General features: G+C 38.3%; 1 protein-coding gene across 1 annotated transcript; it reads left to right on the top strand.

Moving 5' to 3' along the window:
- Positions 1–247: 247 nt before the first annotated feature.
- On the top strand, positions 248–3311 carry sox14 (SRY-box transcription factor 14). Its single transcript, XM_079840686.1, has one exon. It carries the CDS (start codon positions 566–568, stop codon positions 1280–1282), a length of 717 nt encoding a protein of 238 aa, XP_079696812.1. The 5' UTR covers positions 248–565; the 3' UTR covers positions 1283–3311.
- The last annotated feature ends 9345 nt before the right edge of the window (positions 3312–12656 follow it).

Raw genomic sequence — 12656 nt, forward strand, 5'->3', positions numbered from 1 at the left:
GGATTTGGGGTGGGAAGAGAGTCACCTCCTTTTCCTCCCCGATCTTTGTTTGTGTTGTAATATACATATTTTGGTAGGTATTATGTGGCTTTCTCAGAGCTGATTGGGCGCTCAGGTTGGTGCGTGAACGCCCTGCGATTATGTCAGATCGCGTGCAGAGCGAACCAGCCCAGCCTTTGAACTTCACCGCTTTTGGCTCTCATTCACGCGCTACTCCTCATTTCCCAGCCAGGTGCTTCGCAGTGCGAGAATCCTCCGAGAAAAAAAGCGTGCAAACAGATCGCGGAAACTTGGGATCGCGCTGGATTTTGTGGCGCGTGTGGCTGTTCTTCTCTGAGCCGTACAGTGTCGTTTTGAAGAAGAGAAATCTTTCAACTTAGCGACAAACGCGGAAGAATTACTGGATTTTTCCTCCATTGATGCCGTTTTCATACTCCTCCTGCTCTCAAGAAGTGGCATGATCCGTGTCTGTCTGCAGGACAGGTGAATACTTTTTTTCTCTTGGTTGGTTGAAGAACTTTTTGTTGTTATTTTAATAGGGAACTTTAAACGGGCGCTTTGAAAAATGTCCAAACCGGTAGATCACATCAAGAGACCCATGAACGCCTTCATGGTCTGGTCAAGAGGCCAGAGGAGGAAAATGGCTCAAGAGAATCCAAAAATGCACAATTCCGAAATAAGCAAAAGACTTGGCGCCGAGTGGAAGCTGCTCTCTGAATCCGAGAAGCGACCGTACATCGACGAGGCCAAGAGGCTGAGGGCTCAACACATGAAAGAACACCCAGACTACAAATACAGACCCAGGCGCAAGCCCAAGAACCTCCTGAAGAAGGACAGGTACGTGTTTCCTCTGCCCTACCTGGGCGACACGGATCACCTGAAAGGACTTCCGGTCTCAGCCACGGACTCGCTCTTAGGTGCCTCGGAAAAAGCCCGTGCGTTCCTGCCACCCACATCTGCCCCTTACTCCTTCCTCGACCCGAGCCAGTTCAGCTCCAGCGCCATCCAGAAGATGACAGAGATGCCCCACACGTTGGCCACCAGCACTTTACCTTACGCATCATCTCTGGGATACCAGAACGGCGCATTCGGGAGCCTGGGTTGCCCCAGCCAGCACACCCACACCCACCCGTCACCCACAAACCCTGGGTACGTGGTGCCGTGTAACTGCACCGCATGGTCGGCATCGAGTTTACAGCCGCCTGTTGCCTACATACTGTTCCCAGGTATGACCAAGAGTGGGATTGACCCGTACTCATCAGCACATGCCGCTGCGATGTGACTGAGCCGCTAAAAACAGTCTCCTCTTTGAAAACTTGAATACAGCAATGCATGTACATAAGAAGAGAGGAATGATCAAGACATTTTACTGAGGCCGTACGTGGACATGAACTTTTCTCCATCTGCGAGAGGTTCCTTGGTTCCCAGCATGGATCTTGGAATAGATGTAAGGCAGGTGCCCAGAACTGTAAGAAATGTAAATGTTCAAACGTTTATTATTATGGCTACCGGATTTGGATGCCTTTAATTTTATTTATTATGTACGATTTGATGCTATAATAATGATAATTTTGTTTGAACAGTTAATATAATTGTTATTCTCATCATATTATTATTATTATTATTATTTGAATGACTTTGATTTGCACAACTAACGGTTAGGATTCATGTTTCTTGTACAGCTGTTATATTTACCATTCTTTTTGGCACTCTGAAATTCAAATGATACGACTATAAGGGTTTCAAAGTGATTCAGCGTTTAGATTATACGGGTTATATTGTTTAGAATTATTAAACCGGCACCTGAAATTAGACAGTCTATTTAAAATATCAAATGTGGGGGGGGGGGGAATCCTTATCTTTCAGTATTTTTAATTTGCATTTTTTTTCTGTGGTTCGGTGCTAGTCACTCGTTCATTTGATTTCAGAAAGAACTTAAAGTTTGAAGCGAAGCAGTTCATGTTGTATTTTTTATCTGCGATGGTAACTTAAATTCTGTCATGTTAATGGAAAGGAAATGTGTCTAAAAGGGTGATACCTCGATTCTTTGTTCATTTGTCGAGCAGAGAGATTTTGAATAAAGACAATCTGTCTTAAAAAATGCATAACCCTTGTTAAATTGCATATTTAAACTATTAATGGATCTTGTTCTTGACTATGCTCTTATACACTCGAGCCAAAACGTAACAGGCATGTCGGTAGTGTGTACCCGAACATGCTTTTAATAAATATTTACTCTTCCTGCTATGTATTAATTTAGCGCTTTTTATTTTTGCATTAAAATATAATGGATTTGATTTCTGGGCAGAGAGAACGCAGGCCTTAGCTGCCAAACATAACACATAAATTAATCTTGTACGCTAAATAGATTATTTACAATAATTATCTTCTCTGTCAGCACTGCTTAAATAGTCCAACGTTCCGGCTGTCTAATAACCATCTGGCTTTTCGGCATAGATTTGAGATGAACTCTGTCAGCGCGTGGCGTTCCCGACTACTCTATGGGGACCGCCGGTCCAAATTAAATGGCAAAACAATTACTGTACAGGGACGCTTAGGGAAACTGAGGGCGAACATGAATTGTGATTTACCCTGAGACCCACAATAGGATGGAAATTGGACAGAAGAAGGGGTGGTACGAGTATGAGCCATGTCATTTCGTATTACAAAACAATTTCCAATAAAAACAAGCGAACAAAGCGTCAGGTGCTTCAAAATGTGGCACGATTTTCACCGAGTGGCGCCTACAAACGCTTTGTGACACATTGGAGCAGACAGCAGATGTAGAAGCTGCCAGTTTGCATTACTATCTCTATTTTCCATTAGGCTTCTTTCTTTCTGTCTGTCTTTCTTTCTTTCTTTAGGCTATATGTTGAGCTCATGTTTTTTCTGTAAATACGCACGAGTTGCTATGTTCAGGGTGTAAAACTTTCTGCATTTAGGTGTGTGTCATGTCTCTGAAATAAGGTGATCACACTCTTTGATGTGTGTATGTGTAAGAGACGTTTCACCCTCCAGGGACTCAATGCTTGTTCCACCTGTTCCACCGCTTGTATCATCCCAACGTGTTACGGACAGAAACACGATGCTATAAGTTTCACAAAACAAATGATCTAAGATTACATGTAAAATGTGATTTATTACGTTGCTTATGGATTTTACTCACCCGTATAATATCTTATCCACTGCCCAAAATACAGGCAATCATGAAATATAATAGGCATACTACTACTCCTACTACTACTACTACTACTACTAATAATAATAATAATACAATTCATGGTATCTTTGACGTCATTCGTTTTTATGGTTAATGTAAAAAAAAAAAAAAACGCCGTTTAGCCTTTAATTCAATTTCATTATTCTTATGAAGTAATTCGACTTCTTGTGAACATTGAACATGTTACAACTCGTTTAGAATAATATTTCTTTCACACACGCATAATACCAATTCAACACAGTTGGTACAAGTTCTCCTCCTGTATTCCAAAAAAGTGTTGCTGAAACTAAAGCAGATGCGTGAACGGGGAATGGGATTCACTCAAAGGAAACAAGCTCGCAGAACAATTGGGTTTGGGCTGCAAACAGAGGATTGGAATTGGCCTGTACTTTTGTCTATTGTCGCAGGGATGGGGAATGGGATTTGCACACCGAGGTGTAATAGCATTACTGTATTAATTAAAATTTTCATTTCACATCCAGATTGTTTACTTATCTGCCAGGAACATATGCTGGAAGAAGTTAAGATTCACGATTCTGCACTATTGCCCAAGGTGCAATTCAATATAAGGGAGGGAGGGGGGCTCAGATTTTTATGACAGACTGTGCTCTTATCTGCCGCTGTAAATTAGGGTGATACTCCATTGAACCGAATAGCAAGTTTTACATCAGCCCCCTAAAGCATGCAGATTCAACTTTGAAATTGGACGAGGATAATTAGGGAACTTTAAGGAGCACTTCTAATCTAAAAGAAATGCGGGAAACGTGTGTGTTTGCATTACTAGATTATTTAACAAACAAGACCTGAACTTAAATTAAACCCTTCATATCGTTAATATTTTTTTTAATGACTGTAACATCCAGTCAGCACGGAAAGTCTCTAAAATCATTTAATAATTTGGCATATTGATCCAGTCAACATAACATGATAAACAAAATGACATACTGAACAAATCAACCACAAGACCTTATGAATAACAATCCAGGGCTTTATGTTTAGTTAAGAGCATGTGGGTGTAATTAGATGTTAATTTATGAGCCCTTCACAGCTATTAATCAACAGTGATCATTGCAGCCATTTTGAACTATTTTCTCAAGCATTCTGATTAAATAAAACGTGGCAAACAAAACCCGAATAGAAAAAAAAAAAAAAAAACTGAGGTGAAAATTATGATTTGAAATTATAGAGCCCTAAATCTGTAGCTCTTCTCCGAGACGTTTTTATTTGAGCTCAACGGAGAGCCCGAATTCAATCTGCCTTATCTCGCCAAGACTCCTTTCAGCAGGAGATCAGAGAAAAAGAGAGGATAATTGTTCTTTATTTTATTTAATTTAATGCGACAGGCTGTGCTTTCAGATCATTTATATGCTTCATTTAGTGATAAAATTCAATGAGGAGGGGGACACAAGGCGCTTTCTTTCTCAAACACTTTAGTGGAAAATATAAAACACATGAAACAAAAGTGAGGGGACATGACACTTTTAATTGAATGCCATGGGTCATTTGCATTATTGTCTCCTAATGTCACCCTGAAATCACGCGCGCAGTATTCAGTTTGATATGTAGCTTATAAATATCTTGCTCTGAATCTTGCCATGCTAATTTTCTAGGCCTATTTCATTGAAAACCAAAATGAGCTCAGCGCACTGAGAGAGACAACAATGCCGTTTTTTTACACCGCAGATTTGTTTATTATCATATTTATAAAGCAATTATTTTATAACAAAACATTATTTTCGAAAATATAATATATTTTATAATGGCAATATATTTTACTATCGTTGCTCTTTAATTATGTCATTTTATAGAAGTGAAACACATTCTTATCTTAGTCCAAATTTAGTGAGACATAATATAGCACATTTTAATATTGCCATATATTGGGTTTGCTGTTACGCTGGTCTCATTTTAAAATTTTAACTATTGTCTCTCTCTCTCTCGGAAAGTCCTAAAAGCATCATTGCTGAAGCCTCGTCTATCTAAAATTGGATCTGGGATAGCATTTGGACAGAAGAAAAGTAAACCGCAGTGCTGTTGTTTGAAGCGCCGGCCTTGAATTTGGGGGTCCCTGAATTCTCATGTGAAAGAAATGAAACGGTGAAGGAGCTGATAAGGAAATATGGAAGAGAAAAGGAATCATGCCTCGGTGGTTTAATGTGCGGGTCCAGTCGGGAATGTGATATACACTGAGACTTTACCCCTCCGACTGATTCAAAGAGAGTGTAGTAGGGTGCATCTCTCTCTCTCTCTCTCTCTCTCTCTCTCTCTCTCTCTCTCTCTCTCTCTCTCTCTCTCTCTCTCTCTCTCTCTCTCTCTCTCTCTCTCTCTCTCTCTCTCTCTCTCTCTCTCTCTCTCTCTCTCTCTCTCTCTCTTACACACACACACACACACACACACACACACACACACACACACACACACACACACACACACACACACACACACACACACACACACACACACACACACACACACACACACACACACACACACACACACACACACACACAGAGACACACACTGAACAGTTTAATACACAAGCCTGTCTGAAACACAGCAAACCATGCTATAATGCATAGTTCGACATAGCCTACTGACTTGGAAAAATATATGTGACATTGTTGTGAAATATGAATTTCCCTCGAAAAAAAGGAAGTTTTTGATAACGGTCATGACTGTTTCAAGGCCGGAGGAATGCGAAACTCCAGATTCCTCCAGATTAGTTTAGATACGTTTTACATGTGACACTGTAAATCTTTCAAACGGATTCATGGATTATGTGAGCTGCAGACGTTTTGCTGTCTTTACCCAGCGCGTTTACACAGTTGGACGGGAAACAGTGTTGCAGTGTTCATGTTACAGTATCACGTTACATGTAACATAGGCTATTGTAGGTTACACGGTGCTATAATAATATTATTATTAATAATAATTGTTATTATTATTATTTAAATCCATAGAATTTTAAATCTTCACGTTTAATTTAGTGGCGATGCGTTCATGCAAATCCTCTTATCAACCTCTTATCAGTTGATACAAATCTGAAAATTTGAAACTTTGAAAGCATGAAATTTAGTGGAAATTATGGACATTATTGTACCAAGCACGGAAACAGAGATGTTGTTTTTTAATGTATAATGTAGTAAACACGCGTATTAGAATAAAATCACTGCTAGGTCTAATAATTTTTTATACAGGCAGACCGTCTCCTGAAATATCATTTTGAGAAGCTTCTGTACCAACAACTCGTAAACAATACACCTGCTTTAAATTCAGGTAAGCACACGTTAGATCTTGGCAAATGTCATTTAATGACAAAACATGACAAAAAGCGTGACGTCGAAAAAATCAACGAGAAAACGGTTTGAAAATTGTTTGGACGAATGTAATTATTTTGCCATCAAAATTTTAAAGTATTTGGTTATAATTTTAAACTTTGAAAATTACATTTATTTTAGTAGAGCATTTATTTATTTGAAATATACCTTCATTGGTGACATTCTCTGCTGGATATAAACCTTTTGTGCTATACTGTTTCATGTTTTGCAGTGAACAACTGTTGATCTCTCATAAGTCAAATGTCTTTTTGCCACACAGGTTGTGAATATGCCAGAGGTTCTCAAACCAGTTGGTGGTTTGCAGAATGAGTTCTAACCTTATATACACTTAAATCTGAGTTAGTCTACATAATTGTCAAATAACAGTCTTTGTGTGGATTGTGTTTATCGTCCTTGAATAGAACTGAAACTTATCGCTTTATGTAAAAATAAGATTATTTATTGTGGCTTAAATTATTATGTACACAAAAATGAATTTTATGACTGTGATTGTGACCAAACACCGATAAAACCAGGATGTTTTCTGTTGTACATCACTACATCCCCCAAAGAGTAGTGTCAGTTGTAAATATCTAACTTATAATTTTCTTCCTGTTCTCCAGTCTAATTTGCATCTATAAGCCAACAGTAGTGCTTTTTTTAAAGAAAAGAAAAAACTATGGATAGAGTAATGCTATACTAGAAAATAGTCTGGTTTATTTTCACTTCTAACATATGTGGTGAGATAGAGATGACAGGGTCTTAAGCATGGTTCAGAACCTAATGTAATATGATATTATATATATGTATATATTTATGTGTGTGTCCAGTTAACCATTTTATGCCATGTTGCTATTATCGGTTCCCCAGTTTTAGCTTTCAAGTGAAGATTGTTGAAAGACAAATGTTTCACTTTCACTGGCGGTATGAAGTGGGTAATTATAATCCTGGTACAGCTCTGGGTCCCAGTGCAGTTCTGTAGGCGTTTTGTCAACAAAGTGGCGAGAAGAAACACTTTCTTTATGGGATATTTTAATTTTAAAGCCACAAACCGTGGAGAAATGGAAATGAGGAGTAGGCATGTCAGTGCCTATTAATTTTTTTTTTTTTTTAAGGCATAGATATATTTTATGAAGTACTACAAGGAATTGATAAAGTGATGCATGCCTTGGTGCTCATAAAGGTGATGTGGTGCTCATTTCCTAATTATCTCATTTAAATGGACCCAAAGTAACACAAATAACTTTGTATATAATAAATAAATAATATGCTTTTGATCTTTCTAGTAATCCTAATAAAGCATCCTAAAAAAAAGCATCACGGTTTCAAAGATATTAATCAATATTGATAATAATAACAAATGTTTCTTGAAAATCAAATCCGCATATATGATTTCTGAAGGATCATGTGACACTGAAGACTGTGGCTGCTGGATATTCAGCTTTGCCATAACAGGTATAAAAGACATTTTAAAATATATTGAAACAGTTATTTTCAAATTGTAATGATTTTTATGACTTGTATGATGAACATACAGTCAAACCAAAAATTATTCAGACACCAGATTATTTACTATTTGGTGCAGGACATTAAAATAAAGTAAACTGTGGAATATTAAACCCAAACATTCTAAATGCAGTGGACTACCAGTAAATCTGATAAAAATTTGGGACCAAAATTATTCAGACACTTTGACCTGACCGCGTTTTGCTTAAGTGTTTTTTTCTTTCATTGCTAATGCAACCTTTTACACCACAGACTGACCAAAATTAAGCATTGCTTGGTTATTGGTTGACCTAAATTGGTATTATCTAATTTTGTACTTAAAACTTTAACAGCTGATTGGTTGATTGTAATCCCTTACATACCTTTCTATCAAAGTTATCTGACATTATCAAGATTAATTTGTTCTGACCAAGTTTAACTCTGAGTCCTTGTCATATTGAATTACCAATTTATGAACTATAGTGAAAAAAATGTGATAATGTGAGAAAATGTTGAAGGTGTCTAAATACATTTTGGTTTGACTGTATAAGACATCTTTCAAAAACATTAAATCTTACTAACCCCAAACTAACTATACGTAGGTAACAAAATAGTATGTTATAAGTGACTGTATTGATGTAAATATGACCCTTGTTCATTTTCTATGTACATATGCACCATATACAACCAATGTTATAACACTATGAAAGCATAAAATGTAAAAACGCACCGGCATACAAATATAAGTCTATCCTATCATGCTGTGTGTCAACTCTCATACCAGTGACTGCATTATTTACTGATGTTGCCTAAGCAGTAGCGAAAGAATCTTGTCTGTTGACAACATTGGGCTCTATGACACACACTGCCATGCAGGTTGACAAGCTGTCAGTCATCCTTCGGTTTGCAGCATATTACCAAATGAAAACTTAAACCCAAGTCAATGGTCTGAGACCCATGTGACTGGTTTGTGGGTCCAGGTGTCACTTGTCTCATTCAGATCCAGTCACTTGGATCCCCTGTCAGGAACACACAACAATCAAATGACCCTGAAACTCTCCAGAGCTTAGCCTGAATCAAAGTAAAGGGAAGTAATTACTGGCTTTCAAACAGACATCTGTAGTGTTTGTACTAGCAAAATTCCAACAGGGAAGTTCTAATGATGGCATTAATCACAAAGAATGAATGAGATGAAAATTGTATTGACAAATTTATCTCTGAATTGTGCATACAACAAGACAAAGGCCTACAGTGTTCGCTTTTAAACAATAGAAGCATGTTACCTTTATTAAGATCCTCACAAAGGTATCTTTCTAAGAGAAGTGATGTCAGAAATAACCTTCGCTTCCCAGACACTCTCAGGTGAGTAGAACAGATAGAGCGCTTCTCCTGCAGGCTGCACATCAAATGTAATTAAATTTCCTTCGCAGTTATATCAACTGAACATCAGTCTCGACAAAGGAGATTAGTGTGTTTTAAAAAACCAGTCGCAATTAATCGGTTTCAGCAAGAGAGCTGTTTGTGATGGCCAGACGGGAATTTCTTCATACTATTTCGGGCCTAAGGGAGCTCATTTTTTTGAATGCCTAACTTCAAAATGCCGCTTCTTCAGTTGAAAGCTTAATAAACTTACTGTCCAATTAGGTCAGTGCCATACACTGAGTATCCTTGGACAAACTATCCGTCCTAAGTAGTATTCGAAAATAGAATTAGTATCTCCCAAATCGTAGTGTGTTGAAAAGAGTATTCCAAAGATACCCGGATGGTCTACTATTTCCGGTCAGAATTCGAAGTGCACTCTAATAGACCCTTTTCACATTTCCGGGTTTCTCAGAGCGGAAGCCGTCATAGTTGGGTTAAATGTTATAGCTGTGAATGAGAGAACACATTAAATATTTTTTTGTGTGCCCATTTGCTCACATAGCAAAAGAAAAACGCCACAGTATTGATTTCACAACTTTCAAAAAGAGGGAAAAAATAGAGTGAGAGGATTGATAACGGCAGTGAAAAGAGAGAAATATGTTATTTTTTACCATCCCTCCCATAGACGATATTACTAAACACCCTCACAGCAAGCGTAACTTTTTTATTGTAATTTGATGCAAAAGTAATAAAATACAAAGTATTAGTGTTATAAATGTACATATATTTAAAAAAATGTTGCACGATTTACTGTTCATATTGATGACCGTTAAAACGCGTCATCGCAGTCTGTGAAAAGGGTCTATGGCTGATATTGCCCACAACCCATTGTGAGTTGGACGTGGATTCGATTAGAACAACAAACGCAGATTAAAAAGTGTAAAAAAAAAAAAAACTACAAACATGATGGATGTGTGTTCTTGTGTGATCAATTATCAGTATTTAACCTGACGAAAAGATATTTATTCAATGTTATCCACATAATAATTAACCTGCAACAGCATTGTGAACTTTTGTAATGATACGTTTGGCCATTAACTTTTAAATGCATAATTTTATTTAAATTACAAACACATGAGGAGAGTCTCTGCATTAAAGACCCAAGAATGGCAGATTAACGTGCTACTTCTTTCCGATACGGTAGGAGATTAAATTGAATGTGGAGGATTTGAGCTGTGAATATGACTGACAGGGCAGTTTAAACGGTGAAGGGATGCACGTAACTAAGCGACAGAGTCCGTTAAAGATGACGAAGTAGTATGTCCATACTCTTCTGCTACACACTCAAAAGTATGTACTTTTTCTTCACAAAAAGAGTACATACTTTTAGGTCGTAGTATAAGTAGGCGAACTGGGACGCAGCAATGCTTTTCAAGGTCTTCGGGGGTCTTTGTTATTCGATGGAGTGTCCACATGCGCAGAATTGGTTCACATTCATCAGTTCCAGCAGATAAAATCGAGTCGAGTCATTCAAAAATGACCTAAAACTGGTTTGCCAGATTCTTTCTCTCTTTGGGCACAAATAGAGTGTAGTGGTCCGTCTGATTGCAGGCCTGTGGAGGACTGTGCGTATGTGTGCTAAAGAGAGAGAGAGAGAGAGAGAGAGCATGTAAGCTGAGTGGATGCTAATCGCTGCTCCCCGTGCCAGAGCATGTCTTCCTGGTCCAAATGAGATTAGAGCGGTGTGTGCGTGGGGCTGTGGAGGTGAAAGGTAAAGGCACTTATCAGGAGGGTTCCCCTCAGGGGCCGCGGTGACTGACTCAATCAGAACCCCGGCACGCACTTCTCACTGGATTAGACTAATCAGGAAAGAGCAGGAGGGATGTATAGACCACTTATCGGGACAAAAAACATTGGGCTCCCTTTCCCTTTGAACAGACCCTACAGAAATGTTTGTTAATTTTATTTATTGCAGGATGCTTGTCGCCGTGGCAATCTTCCATAGAATCATTAAATAGGGCTCTTCGATGCACGAAAGGCACTCAGTGTTTACATGCCACAGAGATAGTGAAGTCTTTGATGTTTTAAGACCCCCGCTCCCTCTCACTTTTTGTCTTTATTATATATTTATTTCTCACTCTCTGTTTGTTTAGGAAGCCACCGCAGATCATCCTGATGTACGGTAGTGAGTTAAACAAAAGTCTGAATAATTATACCGAGGCAACTTCAGGAGCTAATTGGGCCTTTAGCATGCTTGCGAAAGCAGTAGCGATAAAGCAAATTAAGACACTTATGACTACCTCCAAATTAATCTCTTTTTCTGGAAGGGATTTAGGATAGTTTACAAATATACAGTCTATCTCTCCCGTTCAGATCAGAAAAAACGTTATTGGTTTATAACAGAAAAAAAAAATCAAGAAGAAACATTTTAAAAACAAAACCTGTTTTACACATTGCTACACATCCTGAACTGACTTCAGCTAAACAATAACACTATTTCCTTTTCAAGCTGCTGTACAGCTGAAATGAATTGTGTTTGCATCATTGAATCCTTTTCCTGTTATCACCGCAAAGCTGCTTTGAAACAATCTGTATAAAGTGCTGCATTAGTGACTCGACTTGACACTGTGAAGAGGTTGAGTCGCGTGGCCCATTAAAGACAGTATGAGAGCAGCAATTCCTGTAATCAGGTTTAATTAAGACCACATGAGCGTAAAAAGAGCTGCATTTAAATGATTCAGCCTCATTAGCCCAAATTAATCTCACAGACTAGCAGTTAACAGTCTGCATCCAAAATTGCATACTACCCTACTATATAGTTGGCGAAAAACAGTATGTGAGATGAGTAGTATGTCCGAATTTACAGAAGGCCTACTCATAAAAGAGTAGGCAAAAAGTATGACCTAATACTTCTGCCGATATTCTGAAGTGGACCTTCAATGGACACTTTACTGTATGAGGCCAAAGAAATGTAGTACATTCATGGCGAATGTAGTACATTCATACTACACACATTCATACTATATAGAACATACATTTTTAGTGCTTGCAATGTAAGTACTTATTCAAAATAAGTGCCTACTCAAGAGAATATGCGATTTCGGACGCAGCCTTAGTGACTCTGACACAGGGTCTGCCTTGGGTTTCTTGTTTCCCCACAGTCCATTATCGATACGTCTGCATCCGAAGCTGAGGTCTCTGCACAGAGTCTAAAAAAGCATCAGATTATAATGATACGGTGGCCTTGACGAACCTGTTGCCTTGGTTGTGTC

The sequence above is a fragment of the Gobio gobio genome (assembly GCF_949357685.1).
Source record: "Gobio gobio genome assembly, chromosome: 17".
Lineage (NCBI taxonomy): Eukaryota > Metazoa > Chordata > Actinopteri > Cypriniformes > Gobionidae > Gobio > Gobio gobio.

Coding starts and splice junctions, on each gene's coding strand:
- sox14 (XM_079840686.1), top strand. CDS start 566: ATGTCCAAACCGGTAGATCACATCAAGAGACCCATGAACGCCTTCATG.